General features: G+C 44.9%; 1 protein-coding gene across 4 annotated transcripts in view; it reads right to left on the bottom strand.

Moving 5' to 3' along the window:
* The window catches only part of TCTN3 (tectonic family member 3), a 77,342-nt gene that overhangs the window by 39,275 nt on the left and 16,353 nt on the right, over positions 1–21,714 (bottom strand). For all 4 annotated transcript variants that reach the window (XM_045023032.1, XM_045023033.1, XM_045023034.1 and 1 more), the window contains exons 5-7: positions 20,070–20,178; positions 19,862–19,980; positions 6,340–6,375 (exon numbers count right to left, since the gene is read on the bottom strand). In XM_045023032.1, coding sequence (XP_044878967.1) covers positions 6,340–6,375; positions 19,862–19,980; positions 20,070–20,178 — 264 coding nt within the window. The remainder of the gene's footprint in view (positions 1–6,339; positions 6,376–19,861; positions 19,981–20,069; positions 20,179–21,714) is intronic.

Genomic DNA, 21,714 nt, shown 5'->3' with positions numbered 1-21,714 from the left:
CAGTTCCTCTTCTTATTGCAAATCCAACAGGATCTGAAGCAGAGGGGAGGGAGGGCAAGTAGTGGAATACAGCTAGGGACCACACTTCTCGAAGAACCTCCAGTAACAGTAAGTAAATTCCACTTCTTTTTCAAGTGATGGTCCCTGTGTGTATTCCATACCTGGGTGATCGGCAAGCAATGTTCAGACTGCAGGAGGGTGCAAGGAAGCTGGCAACAAAGATGCTTGCAATACTCCCATTCCTACCACTTCATCCACAGCTGATGCCTGACCTAGAGCGTAGTGTGTTGCAAACATGTGACCAGAACTCCAAGTTGCTGCCCTGTCCTGCAGTGGGACATCAGATAGGGATGCTATAGAGGCAGGAATTCTTGCTATTTTGTAGCACTCTAAAGATGCATCCCAAAACCCACTTAGAAATTCTCTGGGAGTATATGGCTTGCCTACACAATCTTTCTGATACAGCAGTAAAAAATCTCAGAGATTTCTAATGGATTTGGTTCTTTGAAGATAGAACACCAGGGTGTACTGGACGTCAAGGGAGTGAATCTCTTCTCTTCGGAGGAAGCATGGGGTTTTGGGAAAAATACAAGTAAGTGTATTGCTTGATTGATGTGAAACTCAGAATCAATCTTGGGGAGAAATCTGGAGCATACCCAAGGGAAAATTTCTCTTGTGAAACACTGTACAGGGAGGGTCTGCGATGATGGCTCCTAGCTCACTGACCCTCCTGGCTGAAGTGATGGCCACTAAAAACACCACCTTCATGGACAGGTGGGTCATGGCACATGTTACCACAGGTTCGAAGGGTGGTTCTGTGAGTGTCAACAGGGCACGGTTAAAGTCCCATTGAGGCACAGGTTTAAGGATTGGCGGGAAGGTCCTGATCAAGACCTTCATAAATCGTAACATTGTTTCATGGGTGCTAGGTGTACCCGCAGCAAACTAAGAGCTAGACCTGAATTCTTCAAGAATGGGAGCGAGTCCAGAACAGCCAGAATGCCCATAGTATCTAGTAAATGTCGGTGGAGTCATGCCCAGGCCAAAAAGCACCTCCATTTGGTTAGATAGCAGGTTGTAGTGGAATTCTTTCTACTTTGATTAAGGATTTCCTGAATGGGGGCAGAGCATAAGCATTCTATTTCTGATGCTCATCCAAACACCAGGCCATAAAGTGGAATGAGCCAGGTTGGGGTGGTTGATTTTCCCCCTATGCTGGATTAGGAGATCCAGAAATGGGTGGTCCTGATAAATGGGTGGGTGGACAGTTAGAAGTTCCATGAACTGTCTGGTCCAGTAAGGTACTATGAGAATGATATTGACTTTGTCACTGCATATTTTCTCTATAACTTGGTGTGTGTGTGTGGGGGGGGGGGAATAGGAGGAAAGGAGGATCTGAGGCCATCCATCCAAGACAGCAGGGGAGCAGCACCCTGGGAGTTGCAACCTATGGCTCCCCTAAAACCAACATAAGAGAAGCTTTCTGTTTATCTAGGATGAAAAGAGATCCCATGGTGAGCACCTCATTGTCTAACTATCATGGTTAGAACTGAATCATGAATCTCCCATTCACGATCTGCAGAAAATCTTCTGCTTAGCTTGCCTGCAATGGCGTTGTGAATACCCAGGACGTATACAGCCTGCAGTGTGACATGGTGCCTAACACACCAATTCCAAAGACTGATGTCTTCCGGACAGAGGGGATGAGATCTTGCTCCTCCTTGTTTGTTTATATACACCACCACAGTGATATTGTCCAGCATGAAGGGAAGGAAGGCCTTGCACACAAGGCAGACTGCCCTCAGTTCCAGTAAGTTTATATGTAGCCTGGCCTCCCATGGGGTTCAGGTACCCTGAGCAGTGTAGTTGTTCAAATGAGTGCCCCTCATCCCAGAAGGGAGACGTCTGTAACAAGGGTGGTCCTAGGTGCAGGAGGGCTGAAAGAAGTCCTCACAGTAACCTTTTCTGGATTCGACCACTAAGCAAGGGAGGAGATAACTCTGGTGGGAACAGTAAGCTGGAGTCGATGTGGTCCCTGTTCGGTCAGTAAATCGAGCGGCGCCAAGTTTGCAGACACCATAAGTGGAGTCTGGCAAATTACACCATGTAGGTGCATGCAACCATGTGGCCTAACAGAGAGAGACCTGTGCACCATCATTTCCAACTACTCAGGTAAGCAAGTGATCCATCCCTTGTCACCCATTCCCAGCTTCTGGCAAACAGAGGCTAGGGACACCATCCCTGCCCATCTTGTCTAATAGCCATTGATGGACCTATCCTCCATGAATTTATTAGTTCTTTTTTGAACCCTGTTTTAGTCTTGGCCCTCTTCCACTTTCCACACACCAGAAAGAGAGTCAGGCAACTTCTGAGTTAGAAACACACAGGGATTGAAGATATTACTAGAGATTGGCTGAAGTTGAGAGAACAAGTTTTCCCCAACCTCTCAATATGGGGCTGGTGTCTGGAGTTCAGATAATATTCAAATACAGAACAAAGACCCCAAGGTATTGATGCTAGCCTTTGGGGAAAAAAACAAACAAACAAACACTGGGTGGGTTTTCATAGATTCCAAGATTAGAAGGGACCAACCACTGTGACCATCTAGTATGATCTCTGTTATAACACAGGCCCCAGAATTTACCTGAAATAATTCTTGTTTGTACTAGAGAATCTTTTAGAAAAAGGTCCAATCTTGATTTAATAAATTACCAGAAATGAAGAGTACACCATAAACTTTGGAAAATTGCTCCTACTGTTGATTACTCTTACTTAAAATGTAGGGCTGTCAAGCAATTAAAACAAATAATCATGATTAATCGCACTGTTAAACAATAATAAAATACCATTTATTTAAATATTTTCTACATTTTCAAATATATTGATTTCAATTACAACACAGAATACAAAGTGTACAGTGCTCATTTATATATATATATTTATTTATTTATTACAAATATTTGCACTGTAAAAACAAAAAATAGTATTTTTCAATTCACCTAATACAAGTACTGTAGTGCAATCTCTTCATTATGGAAGTTAAACTTACAAATGTAGAATTATGTACAATAACTGCATTTAAAAATAAAACAATGTAAAACTTTACAGCCTACAAGTCCACTCAGTCCTACTTCTTGTTCAGCCAATCGCTCAGACAAACAAGTTTGGTTACAATTTGCAGGAGATAATGCTGCCTGCTTCTTGTTTACAATATCACCTGAAAGTGAGAACAGGCATTTGCATGGCACTGTTGTAGCCGGCATCGCAAGATATTTACATGCCAGATGTGCTAAAGATTCATATGTCCCTTTATGCTTGGACCACCATTTCAGAGGACATACATCCATGCTGATGATGGGTTCTGCTTGATAACAATCCAAATCAGAGCGGGCCGATACCTGTTCATTTTCATCATTTGAGTCAGATGTCACCAGCAGAAGATTGATTTTATTTTTTGGTGGTTCGGGTTCTGTAGTTTCTGCATCGGAGTGTTGCTCTTTTAAGACTTCTGAAAGCATGCTTCACACCTCGTCCCTCTCAGATTTTGGATGGCACTTCAGATTCTTAAACCTTGGGTTGAGTACTGTAGCTATCTTTAGAAATCTCACATTGGTATTTCTTTGCATTTTGTCAAATCTGCGGTGAAAGTATTCTTAAAATGAACATGTGCTCGGTCATCATCCAAGACTGCTATAACATGAAATATATGGCAGAATGCAAGTAAAACAGAACAGGAGACATACAATTTTCCCCCAAGGAGTTCAGTCACAAATTTAATTAATGCATTTTTTTTAATGCACATCATCAGCATGGAAGCATGTCCTCTGGAATAGTGGCCAAAGCACGAAGGGGCATATGAATGTTTAGTATATCTGGCACATAAATACCTTGCAATACCAGCTACAAAAGTGCCGTGAGAACAGTTGTTCTCACTTTCAGATGACATTATAAATAAGAAGCAGGCAGCAGTATCGCCCGTAAATGTAAACAAACTTGTTTGTCTGAGCAATTGACTGAACAAGAAGTAGGACTGAGAGGATTTGTAGGCTCTAAAGTTTTAAATTATTTTGTTTTTGAGTGCTGTTATGTAACACACACACACATACACACAAACATCTACATTTGTAGTTTCAACTTTCATGTTAAAGAGATTGCACTACAGTACTTGTATTAGGTGAATTGAAAAATATTATTACTTTTGTTTATCATTCCATATTTCATATAGTGAAAATATTTGTAATAAAAATAATATAAAGTGAGCACTTTACACTGTGTTGCAACAGAAATCAATATATTTGAAAATGTAGAAAAACATCCAAAAATATTTTATTAAATTTCAATTCGTATGCTATTGTTTAACAGTGCGATTAATCACAATTAATTTTTGAGTTAATCACATGAGTTAACTGCAACTAATCAACAGCCCTATTAAAATTTTATGCCTATTTCTAGTTTGAATTTCTCAACCTTCAACTTGTATACCTTTGTCTGCTAGACTGGAGAACTCATTATTCAATATCTGTCCTCCCTAGGTATTTACATACTGATCAAGTCACCCCTTTAACCTTCTCTTTGTTAATCTAAATAGATTGAGCTCCTTGAGTTTCACTATAGCAACCAGAGATGAACCCGTGGTGATGTAATACATTTCACTTTAAATAAATAAAAGGCTACAGGAAGTTTATCTCTGAAGTCCGTGAGCCTGAAGTAGTTATTAAAGTCATATTTCACTAACAAAGGTTGGTAGTTAAATGACATAAAATTGCAGACCTGTGGAGGAGAAGACCTTCTTTACCAGGAGGTCTAGTTTCTCAGAGCCCTTATCTGCCAGGGTGAATTTCTGGTAGTGCAGCCAAGCTCTGTCTGCAGTCACCTGTACCACCACCAAGTTGAATATATCCTCCAGTGTTACATAAGTAACAGCCTAGGGTCCGAGGAGTTACAGCAGTTACACCTGAAGGACTCAGCTCATCTGTGGCAGTTGAATGATCTTTAAATGAACAAGACAGTGCTGACAATTGGTTCGGACCAGGACTCACAGAACCAGTGGGCATCTGTGCTTTACGCTTTGGTACCACCTTCAGAACGGGCAGATCTTTTTGCCCACCTTGCCTTCCAACCTGGGGGTCTTTGGCAGAGCTGGGTCCATTGGTTCTGAGCGAGACACGACATCTCACCCAACCTGGACTGGCTCAGGGAGGAAACACATTTCTTATTGACCATCCTTTGCATGGTTCTGTCCTTGTGCCCATCAGAGTGCTCTCTACTTTCATGGGGAGCCCTGAAGGAAGAGCTCTTGGGCTTCAGTGTTAGAGGCTCCACTCCAAGGCACATGCTTGGAGGGCACGGCTGGTTGGTTGAGGCTGACATACAGGGGGTTCTCCTGGGCCTGGATCAGAGAGGGGCCTCATAGCCTCCGCCATCAAGTACTTTCTTAGGCAAAGCCCCCATGCCTCTCAAGTTCTGGGTGGTATGGATCAACAGATACTGCACTTTGCAGAGATATGTGCTGCACTCAGACACAAGCACTGTTGATGTTCATCATTGATGGAGAAGGAGCAAGGGCAGGAGATGCAGTTCTTGAATCCCAGGACTCTGGGCATAATCCTGGAACCAGGGATGGTTTCCCTCAACTGGGGAGGAAAAAACTACTCAAAACTTATTAGAAAATTAAACTACTAAACTACAATATAAACTACTTAAAAATATTTTCTACTTTACAGGTTATAGTGAAGGAGGATATGACTCCAACTCAGGCTATGCAGAGGTAAGAAGGAACTGGAGAGGCATTGACCCGCCCTGTCTCAGATATCCTTGGTCGGGAGCACAAGGGAAACTACTGCACGTGCAGCTCAACGGACACTGCTTTTGAAGAATTTCCGGACTCGAACCTGCATGTGTACCCATGTGTGGAAAACACACAGGGATCATCACTTGAAGAAGAACTGGGGCCTTCCCCCGCCTCCTCTTTCCAAACCACTTCCGAGTCTGAGACCTTTCCCTTCTCAACCACATTTCTGTCTGTGACCTGCCCCTCCACTCCCAATCTATCCCAGAACCAGAGCCTGCTCTCTACCCCATCTCTGCCCATCCCAGGCCAAAGATCTTCCACTCACTCACATACACATCACCTTAGAGTATACCCCATCTCATATCTGAAACCTTCCCCATATTCCTTTTCCAGAGACAATGTGGCTTTCTCCTCCAAAACCTTGTCTCAGACACAGAACTTTTCCATTCCCCCAAAGTGCTTGGCTCAAGCAGCTCATTCTGCATGCCTCAGACTCAGGATTCCCTTCATCTCAGATGCAGGAATTATTTTCATTGGCAGAGTCTCACCTGCATGAGCTGGACAACGGTCATATTAACTGGGACCTGGAAAAGAAAAATCAACAGGTGTGTTTTAACTGTAAGTGCCCAGAGTCACTAGGAAATCACACACCAGTGTCTAGATAATATGGTGATAAGCAGAGCCCTGCCTATTCCAAGGCTATGGAACTTACCACCAACTTTGTGCTCTAGAATCTAGAAGTATGGTCTAGTGGATACGGCACTGGTCTGTGACCCAGGAGATCTAAGTTGTTTTCCTGGTTCTGCTAGTGACCTGCTGTGTGCAAAGCCAAATTAAGGTACTACAGGCCTGTGCCTAGGGCTCCCGCAACTGGTGTCAGATGATTACAGAAGAACTTCAGCTTTCATTTACGAAAATGTAATTTTCTAGGTCCCATGGTTGTGAAGTAAATCTTGAAAATACAAACCAAGTGTAACTGATGCAGTGACATCTGTTTTACTCTGCAGACATTCTGAAAAAACAATTCTGAGAGGAGCAAACTGTCTCATCCATTTCAACAGCATATTAATATTTAGACCAATATTAATTTTAATAAATCTTGGACTGCCAGGGAAATTCCCATAGAACAGCAATGATGGTGTGCCAATATTCAGAAACGGAAAACAGGAGGATCCTAGTAAAATAGGCCAGCTAGCCCAACATCAACCTCAAGAAAAATAATTGAAAAGCTGATATCAAATCAATCAAATTCTGGGAATATAATTAATGCAGTCAACATGGTTTTATAGAAAACAGCTCTTGACAAACAAACTTGATTTAATTATTTGATGTGATTGCAAGTTTGGTTGATAAAGGTAACTGCATAGATGTAATAGATTTATACTTTTGTGAAGCACTTGACTGGGTATCATACAACATTCTGATTAAAAAATTAGCACTATACAATATCAGTACAGCACATATTAAATGGATTAAGAGCTGGCTAGCTGACATATCTCAAAGCAGTTATCAATAGGGGATGTGTTTCTAGTGGGGTTCTTCAGAATCGGTTGAAACCTGATGCTATTCAATCTTTTCATCAATGACCCAGAAGAAAATATAAAATCACTGCTAATAAAATTTGTAGTTGACACAAAGATTGGTGGAGTGGTAATAATGAGTAGGACAGGGCTGTCATACACAGTGATCTGGATCACTTGGTAAACTGGGCCCTGTCAAACAAAATGTGTTTTAATACAGCTACCTGCAAGGTCATACATCTAAGAACAACGAATGTAGATCACTGTTACTGGGTGAGCTGACCTTTTTCATGGGTTGGACCTCAGTCAAATCCTAGTGAGGCAAATACAAAGGAGCACAAACACTGCCAAATTAAACGCAAGAGTGTAATAGGAAAAGCCAAAGAGGAGTTTGAAGAACGGCTAGCCAAAAACTCCAAAAGTAATAACAAAATGTTTTTTAAGTACATCAGAAGCAGGAAGCCTGCTAAACAACAAGTGGGGCCCCTTAATGATCGAGATACAAAAGGAGCACTTAAAGACGATAAAGTCTTTGTGGAGAAACTAAATGGATTCTTTGCTTCAGTCTTCAAGGCTGAGGATGTTAGGGAGATTCCCAAACCTGAGCCAGCTTTTGTAGATGACAAATCTGAGGAACTGTCACAGATTGAAGTGTCACTAGAGGAGGTTTTGGAATTAATTGATAAACTCAACATTAACAAGTCACCGGGACCAGATGGCATTCACCCAAGAGTTCTGAAAGAACTCAAATGTGAAGTTGCAGAACTATTAACTAAGGTTTGTAACCTGTCCTTTAAATCGGCTTCTGTACCCAATGACTGAAGTTAGCTAATGTAACACCAATATTTAAAAAGAGCTCTAGAGGTGATCCCGGCAATTACAGACCGGTAAGTCTAACGTCGGTACCAGGCAAATTAGTTGAAACAATAGTTAAGAATAAAATTGTCAGACACATAGAAAAACAAACTCTTGAGCAATAGTCAACATGGTTTCTGTAAAGGGAAATCGTGTCTTACTAATCTATTAGAGTTCTTTGAAGGGGTCAACAAACATGTGGACAAGGGGGATCCGGTGGACATAGTGTACTTAGATTTCCAGAAAGCCTTTGACAAGGTCCCTCACCAAAGGCTTTTACGTAAATTAAGCTGTCATGGGATAAAAGGGAAGGTCCTTTCATGGACTGAGAACTGGTTAAAAGACAGGGAACAAAGGGTAGGAAATTAATGGTAAATTCTCAGAATGGAGAGGGGTAACTAGTGGTGTTCCCCAAGGGTCAGTCCTAGGACCAATCCTATTCAATTTATTCATAAATGATCTGGAGAAAGGGGTAAACAGTGAGGTGGCAAAGTTTGCAGATGATACTAAACTACTCAAGATAGTTAAGACCAAAGCAGACTGTGAAGCACTTCAAAAAGATCTCACAAAACGAAGTGATTGGGCAACAAAATGGCAAATGAAATTTAATGTGGATAAATGTAAAGTAATGCACATTGGAAAAAATAACCCCAACTATAGATACAATATGATGGGGGCTAATTTAGCTACAATGAGTCAGGAAAAAGATCTTGGAGTCATCATGGATAGTTCTCTGAAGAGGTCCACGCAGTGTGCAGAGGCGGTCAAAAAAGCAAACAGGATGTTAAGAATTATTAAAAAGGGGATAGAGAATAAGACTGAGAATATATTATTGCCTTTATATAAATCGATGGTACGCCCACATCTCGAATACTGTGTAGAGATGTGGTCTCCTCATCTCAAAAAAGATATACTGGCACTAGAAAAGGTTCAGAGAAGGGCAACTAAAACGATTAGGGGTTTGGAGAGGGTCCCATATGAGGAAAGATTAAAGAGGCTAGGACTCTTCAGCTTGGAAAAGAGGAGACTAAGGGGGGATATGATAGAAGTATATAAAATATAATAATAATTGGAGATATACCAATCTCCTAGAACTGGAAGGGACCTTGAAAGGTCATTGAGTCCAGCCCCCTGCCTTCACTAGCAGGACCAATTTTTGCCCCAGATCCCTAAGAGGTCCCCTCAAGGATTGAACTCACAACCCTGGGTTTAGCAGGCCAATGCTCAAACCACTGAGCTATCCCTCCCCCAAATCATGAGTAATGTGGAGAAAATGGATAAGGAAAAGTTATTTACTTATTCTCATAATACAAGAACTAGGGGTCACCAAAAGAAATTAATAGGCAGAAGGTTTAAAACAAATAAAAGGAAGTTCTTCTTCACGCAGCACACAGTCAACTTATGGAACTCCTTACCTGAGGAAGTTATGAAGGCTAGGACTATAACAGCGTTTAAAAGAGAACTGGATAAATTCATGGTGGTTAAGTCCATAAATGGCTATTAGCCAGGATGGGTAAGGAATGGTGTCCCTAGCCTCTGTTCGTCAGAGGATGGAGATGGATGGCAGGAGAGAGATCACTTGATCATTGCCTGTTAGATTCACTCCCTCTGGGGCACCTGGCATTGGCCACTGTCGGTAGACAGATACTGGGCTAGATGGACCTTTGGTCTGACCCGGTATGGCCGTTCTTATGCCCTTAAGGGCAAGATTAGAAAGGCAAAGGCACAAAATGAGCTCAAACTAGCTACAGGAATAAAGGGAAAGAAGAAGACTTTTTATCAATCCATTAGAAGCAAGAGGAAGACCAAGGACAGGGTAGGCCCACTGCTCAGTGGGGAGGGAGAAACAGTAACAGGAAACTTGGAAATGGCAGAGATGCTTAATGACTTCTTTGTTTCGGTCTTCACTGAGAAGTCTGAAGGAATGCCTAACATAATGACTGCTAATAGGAAGGGGGTAGGTTTAGAAGATAAAATAAAAAAAGAATAAGTTAAAAAACACTTAGAAAAGTTAGATACCTGCAAGTAACCAGGGCCTGATGAAATGCACCCTAGAATACTCAAGGAGCTAATAAAGGAGGTATCTGAGCCTCTAACTATTATCTTTAGAAAATCATGGGAGACAGGAGAGATTCCAGAAGACTGGAAAAGGGCAAATATAGTGCCCGTCTATAAAAAGGGAAATAAGAACAACCCGGGAAACTACAGACCAGTTAGTTTAACTTCTGTGCCAGGGAAGATAATGGAGCAAGTAATTAAGGAAATCATCTGCAAACACTTGGGGCAGGTCTACACTATTGGGGAAAATCGATATAAGATACGCAACTTCAGCTACGTGAATAACGTAGCTGAAGTCGAAGTATCTGATATCGATTTACTTACCGTCCTCACGGCGCGGGATCGACGTCCGCGGCTCCCCATGTCGACTCCGCTACCGCCGTTCGCGTTGGTGGAGTTACGGAGTCGACATGAGCGCATTCGGGGATCGATATATCGCGTCTAGATGAGACGCGATATCGATCCCCGAGAAATCGATTGCTACCCGCCGATACGGCGGGTAGTGAAGACGTACCCTTGGAAGGTGGTAAACTGATAGGGAATAGCCAGCATGGATTTGTAAAGAACAAATCATGTCAAACCAATCCGATAGCTTTCTTTGATAGGATAACAAGTCTTGTGGATAAGGGAGAAGTGGTGGATGTGGTATACCTAGACTTTAGTGAGGGATTTGATACGGTCTCGCATGATAGTCTTATCAATAAACTAGGCAAATACAACTTAGATGGGGCTACTATAAGGTGGGTGCATAACTGGCTGGATAATCATACTCAGAGAGTAGTTATTAATGGTTCCCAATCCTGCTGGAAAGGTATAACAAGTGGGGTTCCACAGGGGTCTGTTTTGGGACCGGCTCTGTTCAATATCTTCATCAACGACTTACATATTGGCAAAGAAAGTACGCTTATTAAGTTTGCAGATGATACCAAACTGGGAGGGATTGCAACTGCTTTGAAGGATAGGGTCATAATTCAAAATGATCTGGACAAATTGGAGAAATGGTCTGAGGTAAACAGGATGAAGTTTAATAAAGACAAATGCAAAGTGCTCCACTTAGGAAGGAATAATCAGTTTCACCCATACAAAATAGGAAGAGACTGTCTAGGAAGGAGTATGACGGAAAGGGATCTAGAGGTTATAGTGGACCACAAGCTAAATATGAGTCAACAGTGTGATGCTGTTGCAAAAAAAGCAAACATGATTCTGGGATGCATCAACAGGTGTGTTGTGAGCAAGACACGAGAAGTCATTCTTACGCTCTACTCTGCGCTGGTTAGGCCTCAACTGGAGTACTGTGTCCAGTTCTGGGCACCATATTTCAAGAAAGATGTGGAGAAATTGGAGAGGATCCAGAGAAGAGCAACAAGAATGATTAAAGGTCTAGAGAACATGACCTATGAAGGAAGGCTGAAAGAATTGGGTTTGTTTAGTTTGGAAAAGAGAAGACAGAGGGGACATGATAGCAGTTTTCAGGTATCTAAAAAGGTGTCATAAGGAGGAGGAAGAAAACTTGTTCACCTTAGCCTCTACGGATAGAACAAGAAGCAATGGGCTTAAACTGCAGCAAGGGAGGTTTAGGCTGGACATCAGGAAAAAGTTCCTAACTGTCATGGTGGTTAAACAGTGGAATAAATTGCGTAGGGAGGTTGTGGAATCTCCATCTCTGGAGATATTTAAGAGTAGGTTAGATAAATATCTATCAGGGATGGTCTAGATAGTATATGGTCCTGCCATGAGGGCAGGGGGCTGGACTCGATGACCTCTCGAGGTCCCTTCCAGTCCTAGAATCTATGAATCTATAAGTATTGCAGTAGGACAAGGTTTAGAGAAACAGTCTCTTGACACCTTAAATTATTGCTTTCTAGAGCACCAGGAGAGGCTATGTTTGATCTGGGCCTAACAATCACACTATACCTATTGGGTTCTGGGCCTAACAATCACACGGTAGCAGGTCAGTTACTCTGCTCCTAGAGAAAAGGCTAGGCTGATTGGGGAAGCAGCCACGGCTGGGGCCGTGCCCCAGTCAGGCCACACCTGGCCCTGTTATAAGGGCTCAGGGAGGAGCTGGGTCAGTCTCTCTCTAGCAGTGGAGAGAGAAGGACCTAGCTGCCTCGGAGCAGGGTACCAGAGGTAGAGAGGTACTGGGGAAAGGCAAGAGGAGCTGGGGAGCTCCAGCCTGGCAACTCCCCAGGCTGCAGGCCTTGTTCAAGGCCTAAAGAGAGGTACTGGGCTGCAGGGAAAGGCAGCAGATCCAAAACCTCCCTTGCCAGTGATGAGTGGTTTACAGACTGCAGTCTGCCCCAGTGAGCGGGGGGGCTAGATGATGACTGGCAGTAGCCACTGAAGCAAGGTGGGGATAGAGAGTTGGGGGTTCCCCTGGAAGGGGAGACCCAGATTGTGGGTTACTTCTGGGGGCAGCCCTCCCAAGGTAAAGGGCACCGGGGTCTGGGAGGGGCACGGGGGGGCAGCAGCAGGTGATCCACTGGCCAGCAGAGGGCTCTCTGGGCTGGAATTGAGCTAATTCCCAGGATAACCAGCAGGAGGTGCAGCGCCGGTGAGTTGTCGCCTCGCTACACGTGGTGCAGAATGTGGGCATGTACGGTCCGCCCCTGATACAAGGGGCAGGGCAAGAACTGTGGGACTATTGCCCAGAGATCAGGAAAAAGGGGATGATGGATCCTGGCTATACTGGGGTTTATTTTGCAGAGGCCCAAGGTGCTACCCCTGGTTGGGAACAGGCGTCAGTGCCCTGGTGAAAGGGGGCTGATGACCCCCAGAGACTCTGGGAGGTGCAATGAACAGTTGGGCCAGCTGGCGGAGGAGCAGCAGGCCCTGGTAAAGCACCACCAGAGAGAGGGGGACAGAAATCCCAGCACCAGGACCTGGAGGCCAGGCAGGGAACGTAGGGCATGTTATGCCTGTACAAAGCATAGACATTTAAAAAGAAATTGTCCCTATTGGGCTGGGGGCAGGGCACCTCATCCCAAGTAGGGACAGGGACAAGTCCCTATAAGAGTCCACTAGCTGAGGGAATCCAGGCGGCTGTGGACATGTTGGGCCTGTGGGCAGCAAGGGATTGCCCAGGCCCAGGAAACATGACCCAGGGCAGCCCAGGGAGGGCTAGGCCCAGAAAGGAGGGGAAAAGGCCCAAGGCAGTGAGGAGGCGGGGAGCCTGCTGGGGCTGCCAGAAACTGGGCCACGTTGAGAGACACTGCCCCCTCAAGGACAGGGTGGAGGAGACAGAGATAATGGCTGACTGGCCATTGGCCCACCCACAAGAGGTGGGAGAGGCAGCGATGGAGACGGTTGGGACCCAGACCGTCACTGAGCCAGTTGCCAATGAGGAAACCCAGACAGAGTGAGCCCTGCAAGAGGCCGGGACCCAGGTGGTCGTGGTACAGGACACCAAATGAACCCAGACCCTGAGGATGGAGGGTCCGGGAGATACAGACCTGAGGGCGCAGCTCAAGGCATGGAACAGGCCAGCCGGAAGGTGGAAGCCCACATGTGGGAAATGGTCAGAAGCTGGGAGTCTTCAGAGAGGAAGCATGTGGGCCTGGAGTGGCAGCCCTGGAGGGCCATCTTCGGGGTGCCCAGGCCAAGAGTCCCCCCACCCCCACGGGTGGAGATTTTGAGGAGGGGTATGTGTAGCAAAGAGTTACCCTATTCCTAGAGAAAAGGCTAGGCTGATTGGGGAAGCAGCCACAGCTGGGGCCACGCCCCAGTCAGGCCACACCTGGCCCTGTTATAAGGGCTCAGGGAGGAGCTGGGTCAGTCTCTCTCTAGCGGTGGAGAGAGAAGGATCTAACTGCCTCGGAACAGGGTACTAGAGGTAGAGAGGTGCTGGGGAAAGGCAAGAGGAGCTGGGGAGCTCCAGCCTGGCAACTCCCCAGGCTGCAGGCCTTGTTCAAGGCCTAAAGAGAGGTACTGGGCTGCAGGGAAAGGCAGCAGGTCCAAAAAACCCCTTGCCAGTGATGAGTGGTTTACAGACTGTAGTCTGCCCCAGTGAGCGGGAGGGCTAGATGATGACTGGCAGTAGCCACTGAGGCAAGATGGGGATAGAGGGTTGGGGGTTCCCCTGGGAGGGGAGACCCAGATTGTGGGTTACTGCTGGGGGCAGCCCCCCCAAGGTAAAGGGCACCGGGATCTGGGAGGGACACGGGTGCCAGCAGCAGGTGAGCCACCGGCCAGCAGAGGGCACTCTGGGCTGGAATCGAACTAATTCTCAGGATAACCAGCAGGAGGCACCGTGCTGGTGAGTTGTCACCTCGCTATACACACAAGTAGTTCAAGGACTACTCTTGTGCCATTAAGTAACACTGGTTTCAATGTAATTAATGTCAACATTCCAGGAGAGCGGGGATGGGGGAGAGGGAGGGAAATCACAACAAGTGCTGTCACTGGATACTATACTTTAGATCATTTTTGTTGTCTTTGTCTAGCTTCCTCATTGTAACTAAGTCAAAAGAAATTAAAATGCTCAGAATTGGCATGGAGTCTACTTGAGCAAGTCATAATAATAATCTCAAAAACTCCATGCATTCCCCAAACAAAACAAAAAAGGCAAGGAAAAAAAAACCCTGTATAGTTAAATGATAAAATACACCTGTACCCCGATATAACGCTGTCCTTGAGAGCCAAAAAATCTTACCATGTTATAGGTGAAACTGCGTTATATTGAACTTGCTTTGATCTGCTGGAGGACGCAGTGCCCCCCCACCCCCCCAAAGTGCTGCTTTACCGCTTTATATCGGAATTCGTGTTATATCGGGTTGCGTTATATCAGGGTAGAGGTGTACAAGAGGTTATTTGAGTCAAAGAGTTATCCTTCAGAAAATGGAAGTCAAAAAAAAGCAGCAAATGCTGTGGCAGATAAAGCGTTAGATGGAAATTAGGAGGGCTAAAGGAGCAATTTTTGAAGTGCAAATAGTCAAAAACAGAACATAAACAGTTAGCCAAAAACTCAAAACGTAATAGCAATTTTTTTCAAGTACATCAGAAGCAGGATGCCTGCAACAACTAGTGGGGCCACTGAACAATCGAGGTGCTAAAGGAGCACTCAAGGACAATAAGGCCATTGCGGAGAAACTAAATTAATTCTTTGCACCAGTCTTCATGGCTGAGGATGTGAGGGAGATTCTCAAACCTGAGACATTCTTTTTAGATGACAGATCTGAGGAACTGTCCCAGATTGAGGTATCATTAGAGGAGGTTTTGGGACAAATTGATAAATTAAATAGCAATAAGTCACCAGGACCAGATGGTATTCACTCAAGAGTTCTGAAGGAACTTAAATGTGAAATTGCAGCTTCTGTACCAGATGACTAGAGGATAGCTAATGTGACGCCAATTTTTAAAAAAGGGTCCAGAGGTGATCCTGGAATTTACAGGCCTGTAAGCCTGACTTCAGTACCGGGTAAACTGGTTGAAACTATAATAAAGAACAATATAGAGTGAACATAATTTGTTGAGGAAGAGTCAACGTGGTTTTAGTAAAGGGAAATCATGCCATACCAATCTACTAGAATTCTTTGAGGGGGTCAACAAGCATGTGGACCAAGGGGATCCAGTCGATATAGTGTACTTAGATTTTCAGAAAGCCTTTGACAAGGTCCCTCACCAAAGGCTCTCAAGCAAAGTAAGCTGCTATGGGATAAGAGGGAAGGTGCAGTCATGGATTGATAACTGGTTAAAAGATAGGAAACAAAGGGTAGGTATAAATGGTCAGTTTTCAGAATGGAAAGAGGTAAATTGTAGTGTGCCCCAGGGGTCTGTTCTGGGACCAGTCCTACTCAACAAATTAATAAAGGATCTGGAAAAGGGGGTAAACAAAATGAGGTGGCAAAATTTGCAGATAGTTAAGACCCACGCAGACTGTGAAGAGCTACAAAAGGATCTCTCAAAATTGGGTGACTGGGCAACAAAATGGCTGATGAAATTTAATGTTGATAAATGCAAAGTAATGCACATTGGAAAGCATAATCCCTACAATACAGATAAAATGATGGGGTCTAAATTAGCTGTTACCTCTCAAGAAAGAGATCTTGGAGTCATTGTGAGTGGATGTTTTCAGAGAACTATCCAATGTGCAACGGCAGTCAAAAAAGCGAACAAAATGCTGGGAATAATTAATAATGGGGTAGATAATAGGACAGAAAATATCATGTTGCCTCTCTATAAATCCATCTTGAATACTGTGTGCAGATGTGGTCGCCCCATCTCAAAAGAGATATATTGGAATTGGAAAAAGTTGAGAAAAGGGCAACAAAAATGATTAGGGGTATGGAACGGTTTCTATATGAGCAGAGTTTAATAAGACTGGGACTTCTCAGCTTGGAAAAAAGACGGCTAAGGGGAGATATGATTGAGGTCTATAAAATCATGACTGGTGTAGAGAAAGTAGATAAGGAAGTGTTGTTTACTACTTCTCAGAAGACAAAAATTAGGGGTCACCAAATGAAATTAATAGGCAGCAGGTTTACAACAAATAAAAGGAATTATTTCTTCACACAATGCACAGTCAACCTGTGGAACTACTTGCCACAGGAAGTTGTGAAGGCCAAGACCATAACAGGGTTCAAAAAAGAACTAGATAAATTCATGGAACATAGGTCCATCCATGGCTGTTAGCCAGGATTCTTCGACCATGGGATGGGTGTTCCAAGAAGGAGGAGTGCTAGGCAGAGACGGGCTCCACTTAAGGAAGAGAGGGAAGAGCATCTTCGCAAGCAGGCCAGCTAACCTAGTGAGAAGGGCTTTAAACTAGGTTCACCAGGGGAAGGAGACCAAAGACCTGATATAAGTGGGGAAATGGGATACCGGGAGGAAGCACGAGCAGGAGAGTGCAAGAGGAGAGGACTCCTGTCTCAGACTGAGAAAGCGGGACAATCAGCGAATTATCTTAAGTGCCGATACACAAATGCAAGAAGCCTGGGAAACAAGCAGGGAGAACTGGAAGTCTTGGCGCAGTCAAGGAACTATGACGTGATTGGAATAACAGAGACTTGGTGGGATAACTCACGTGACTGGAGTACTGTCATGGATGGATATAAACTGTTCAGGAAGGACAGGCAGGGCAGAAAAGGTGGGGGAGTTGCATTGTATGTAAGAGAGCAGTATGACTTCTCAGAGCTCCAGTATGAAACTGCAGAAAAACCTGAGAGTCTCTGGATTAAGTTTAGAAGTGTGAGTAACAAGGGTGATGTCGTGGTGGGAGTCTGCAATAGACCACCAGACCAAGGGGATGAGGTGGATGAGGCTTTCTTCCAGCAACTAGCAGAAGTTACTAGATCGCAGGCCCTGGTTCTCATGGGAGACTTTAATCACCCTGATATCTGCTGGGAGAGCAATACAGCGGTGCACAGACAATCCAGGAAGTTTTTGGAAAGTGTAGGGGACAATTTCCTGGTGCAAGTGCTGGAGGAACCAACCAGGGGCAGAGCTCTTCTAGATCTGCTGCTCTGAAGCCGGGAAGAATTAGTAGGGGAAGCAAAAGTGGATGGGAACCTGGGAGGCAGTGACCATGAGATGGTCGAGTTCAGGATCTTGACACAAGGAAGAAAGGAGAGCAGCAGAATACGGACCCTGGACTTCAGAAAAGCAGACTTTGACTCCCTCAGGGAACTGATGGGCAGGATCCCCTGCGAGAATAACATGAGGGGAAAGTATCAGAGGGGTAGCCGTGTTAGTCTGGATCTGTAAAAGCAGCAAAGAGTCCTGTGGCACCTTATAGACTAACAGACGTATTGAGGGGGAAAGGAGTCCAGGAGAGTTGGCTGTATTTTAAAGAATACTTATTGAGGTTGCAGGAAAAAAACATCCCGATGTGTAGAAAGAATAGTAAATATGGCAGGTGACCAGCTTGGCTTAACAGTGAAATCCTTGCTGATCTTAAACACAAAAAAGAAGCTTACAAGAAGTGGAAGACTGGACAAATGACCAGGGAGGAGTATAAAAATATTGCTCAGGCATGCAGGAGTGAAATCCGGAAGGCCAAATCACACTTGGAGTTGCAGCTAGCAAGAGATGTTAAGAGTAACAAGAAGGGTTTCTTCAGTTATGTTAGCAACAAGAAGAAAGTCAAGGAAAGTGTGGGCCCCTTACTGAATGTGGGGGGCAACCTAGTGACAGAGGATGTGGAAAAAGCTAATGTACTCAATGATTTTTTTGCCTCTGTCTTCACAAACAAGGTCAGCTCCCAGACTGCTGCACTGGGCAGCACAGTATGGGGAGAAGGTGACCAGCCCTCTGTGGAGAAAGAAGTGGTTCGGGACTATTTAGAAAAACTGGCCGAGCACAAGTCCATGGGGCCAGATGCGCTGCATCCGAGGGTGCTAAAGGAGTTGGCAGATGTAATTGCAGAGCCATTGGCCATTATCTTTGAAAAATCATGGTGATCGAGGGAGGTCCCGGATGACTGGAAAAAGACTAATGTAGTGCCCATCTTTAAAAAAGGGAAGAAGGAGATCCGGGGAACTACAGGCCAGTCAGCCTCACCTCAGTCCCTGGAAAAATCATGGAGCAGGTCCTCAAGGAATTAATTTTGAAACACTTAGAGGACAGGAAAGTGATCAGGAACAGTCAGCATGGCTCCACCAAGGGCAAGTCATGCCTGACTAACCTAATTGCCTTCTACGACGAGATAACCGGCTCCGTGGATGAGGGAAAAGCAGTGGACGTGTTATTCCTTGACTTTAGCAAAGCTTTTGATACAGTTTCCCACAGTATTCTTGCCGGCAAGTTAAAGAAGTATGGGCTCGATGAATGGACTATAAGGTGGATAGAAAGCTGGCTAGATCGTCGGGCTCAATGGGTAGTGATCAATGGCTCCATGTCTAGTTGGCAGCCAGTATCAAGTGGAGAGCCCCAAGGGTCGGTCCTGGGGCTGGTTTTATTCAATATCTTAATTAACGATCTGAAGGATGGCATGGACTGCACCCTCAGCAAGTTTGCAGATGACACTAAACTGGGAGGAGTGGTAGATTTCTATCCACCTTATAGTCCATTCATCCAGCCCATACTTCTTTAACTTGCCAGCAAGAATACTGTGGGAGACTGTATCAAAAGCTTTGCTAAAGTCAAGGAATAACACATCCACTGCTTTCCCCTCATCCACAGACCCAGTTATCTCCTCATAGAGGGCAATTAGGTTAGTCAGGCATGACTTGCCCTTGGTGAATCCATGCTGACTGTTCCTGATCACCTTCCTCTCCTCTAAGTGCTTCAGAATTGATTCCGTGAGGACCTGCTCCATGATTTTTCCAGGGACTGAGGTGAGGCTGACTGGCCTGTAGTTCCCTGGATCCTCCTTCTTCCTTTTTTTAAAGATGGGGACTACATTAATGATTCATTAAATAGCAGCAAGTCACCAAGACAGGATGCTCTTGATCCAGGAGTACTGTAGGAATGTAGAATGGAATGAATCCTTCATTAAACAATCCTTCATTAAAATCAGTTTCTGTACTGAAAGACAGGCCAAGGTGATTGGGAGACCCTGAGAAATGCACACAAGTGAGCTCTACTTTAGTAATAGCTAAATTAGCTGAAGAGGCGGTGGCAAAACAGTGCTGAAGTCAGGAGAACAGGATGTCAAGTCACAGTACAAGAAGCTGCTGAGGGTGGGGAAGACGATATGCACCTTTAGTATAGTGAAGTCATGGTAATATGAGGTTGCGTCCAGGGTAGGATCAGTGGTGCAGCTGCTGCTCAGGTTGGTGAAGGTCCGAGTACAGCTTGTGCTTTTACTCTCCAGGAAACCTGAGAAAAGGGAACAAGAGACATGAAAAAATAGCAGTAGGAAATGTCATCCTCAATAAAGCTGGAACTGCTACCACCACCACACTCACCAGCAGGATTCCCATCAATACAAAATCCATTGGCACCCATTCCCACTGGCTGTCTTAGTGTGCTCAGTACAGATGATGCTGCAAAGTAGGTCTGGATTGGATCACCAGCCTGAAAAGGAAATTTGGAGAATTTACAAAGTATTCATGGAACACCCATACCAAGTGCAAGGGGCTGAACACCATCAATGCAGGAAGGAATTATAGCAAACCATCAGGTCTGCTAGAGTTAAGATTTAGACCAGCTTTCTGTTTAAAGCTTGACTATTTGAAGTACTCTAAAACCTGCATGGTTACTTGGATTGCCTTGAAATTTGGTGTGCCTCATTTGGGGGTACAGGGGTAGAGTTAGTGACTCAAATTAATTGGTGATCATTTGACCAAGAGTTCCCAGAATACTGTCCCCTGTGGGGAAAAAAGTTTCCTGAAGGTTCGTTAATTTTAATCAATGTATTGTTGTCCAAAGATAGGGCTCAAGCCATGGCTGAGATCATCACTCTGGGGTCTCAATTGCTTGAGAGTTATCCCCCTGTGCTTGTCACATACTAGGCCTTTGGAGGAGCAAGAAAATCATAACATTATTAGCAGAAAAGAGTTGTGTCCATTCAACTGCACACCCATCACCCACAAACTCAGTGGTTACACTCTGCAGGCAGAGGCACTTGTTACCCCCATATTTTCCCCTCCCAAGTATGTCAGGATCTTGTGGGGGGCTGCCTCTTTTGAGAGGGCTGAGCCCCCACTCCCTGAGAGTCAGGATATGGGGAAGAGACCACCAGAGGGGCATGGTAAGCCCTTCCCCCTGCCTCCCCTGTGCCAGGATCTGAGGGGCCTCTGCCTGTCTAGGTGGATTTGACCCCCACTTCCTGCCCCCTCATGTAAGCTGGAGTCTGGGTGAGGCCTTGCCATTCTGGGGGTGCCTTGTCCCTCTGGGAGGTCAGAGCCCCACTTCCTGCTTTCTATGGGAGCCAGCATCTGGCAAAGCCCTGCCCTCTGGGTAGGAAGCTAAGGACAGGCATGCTGGGAGCATGCATCAAGAGTACACTGCTACTGAGAAGTTGAGAACAGACAAGCTTGCTGCACATCACAGGTTTCTCGAGCACTGGGGAGATGGGGATGGGAACATCCACAGAGATGACTGAAGCAGTTGACATCTCAGAACTATTGTTTCTGGCTATATTCATCTGCAGGCGGTGTTCTTGTTCAGCCAAGACAATCTCAGAAATGAATGGGCCACTTCACACCTCTCGCAGCCTCATATACTTTCAGGATTATTCTGTGCTGGATCTGGAGATACCAAAATTGTTGCTGATGATTAAATTCATACAATATTATAGCAAAGTACCAGCTCAGCTGTAGTTAAGATTTAGAAGAGTTTTCTGTTTAAAGGACAACTTTTCTAAGTGCTCTACGAGCCCCACACTTTCCTGATTGTCTTGAAATCTGCTGTGCCTCATGGGAATGTAGGGTAGAGAAGAGAGAAGATGGGAGTGGTGACAGGGAACTTGGAGGATTAGAGGAGGTATGTCAGCCCTGAATTCTCCCCTTCTGTGTGAGCTGAGATCTGGGGGAGCCTTTCCCCTGGGGGCTCTCCCTGACTCCTGTATGTCCTGAGATCTAAGAGACTCTGCCCCTATCAGGTTGTTTG

Source organism: Mauremys mutica, chromosome 7 (assembly GCF_020497125.1).
Source record: "Mauremys mutica isolate MM-2020 ecotype Southern chromosome 7, ASM2049712v1, whole genome shotgun sequence".
Taxonomy (NCBI): domain Eukaryota; kingdom Metazoa; phylum Chordata; order Testudines; family Geoemydidae; genus Mauremys; species Mauremys mutica.
The sequence above is the reverse complement of the archived record's forward strand: the minus strand, read 5'-3'. Positions and strand labels throughout refer to the sequence as shown.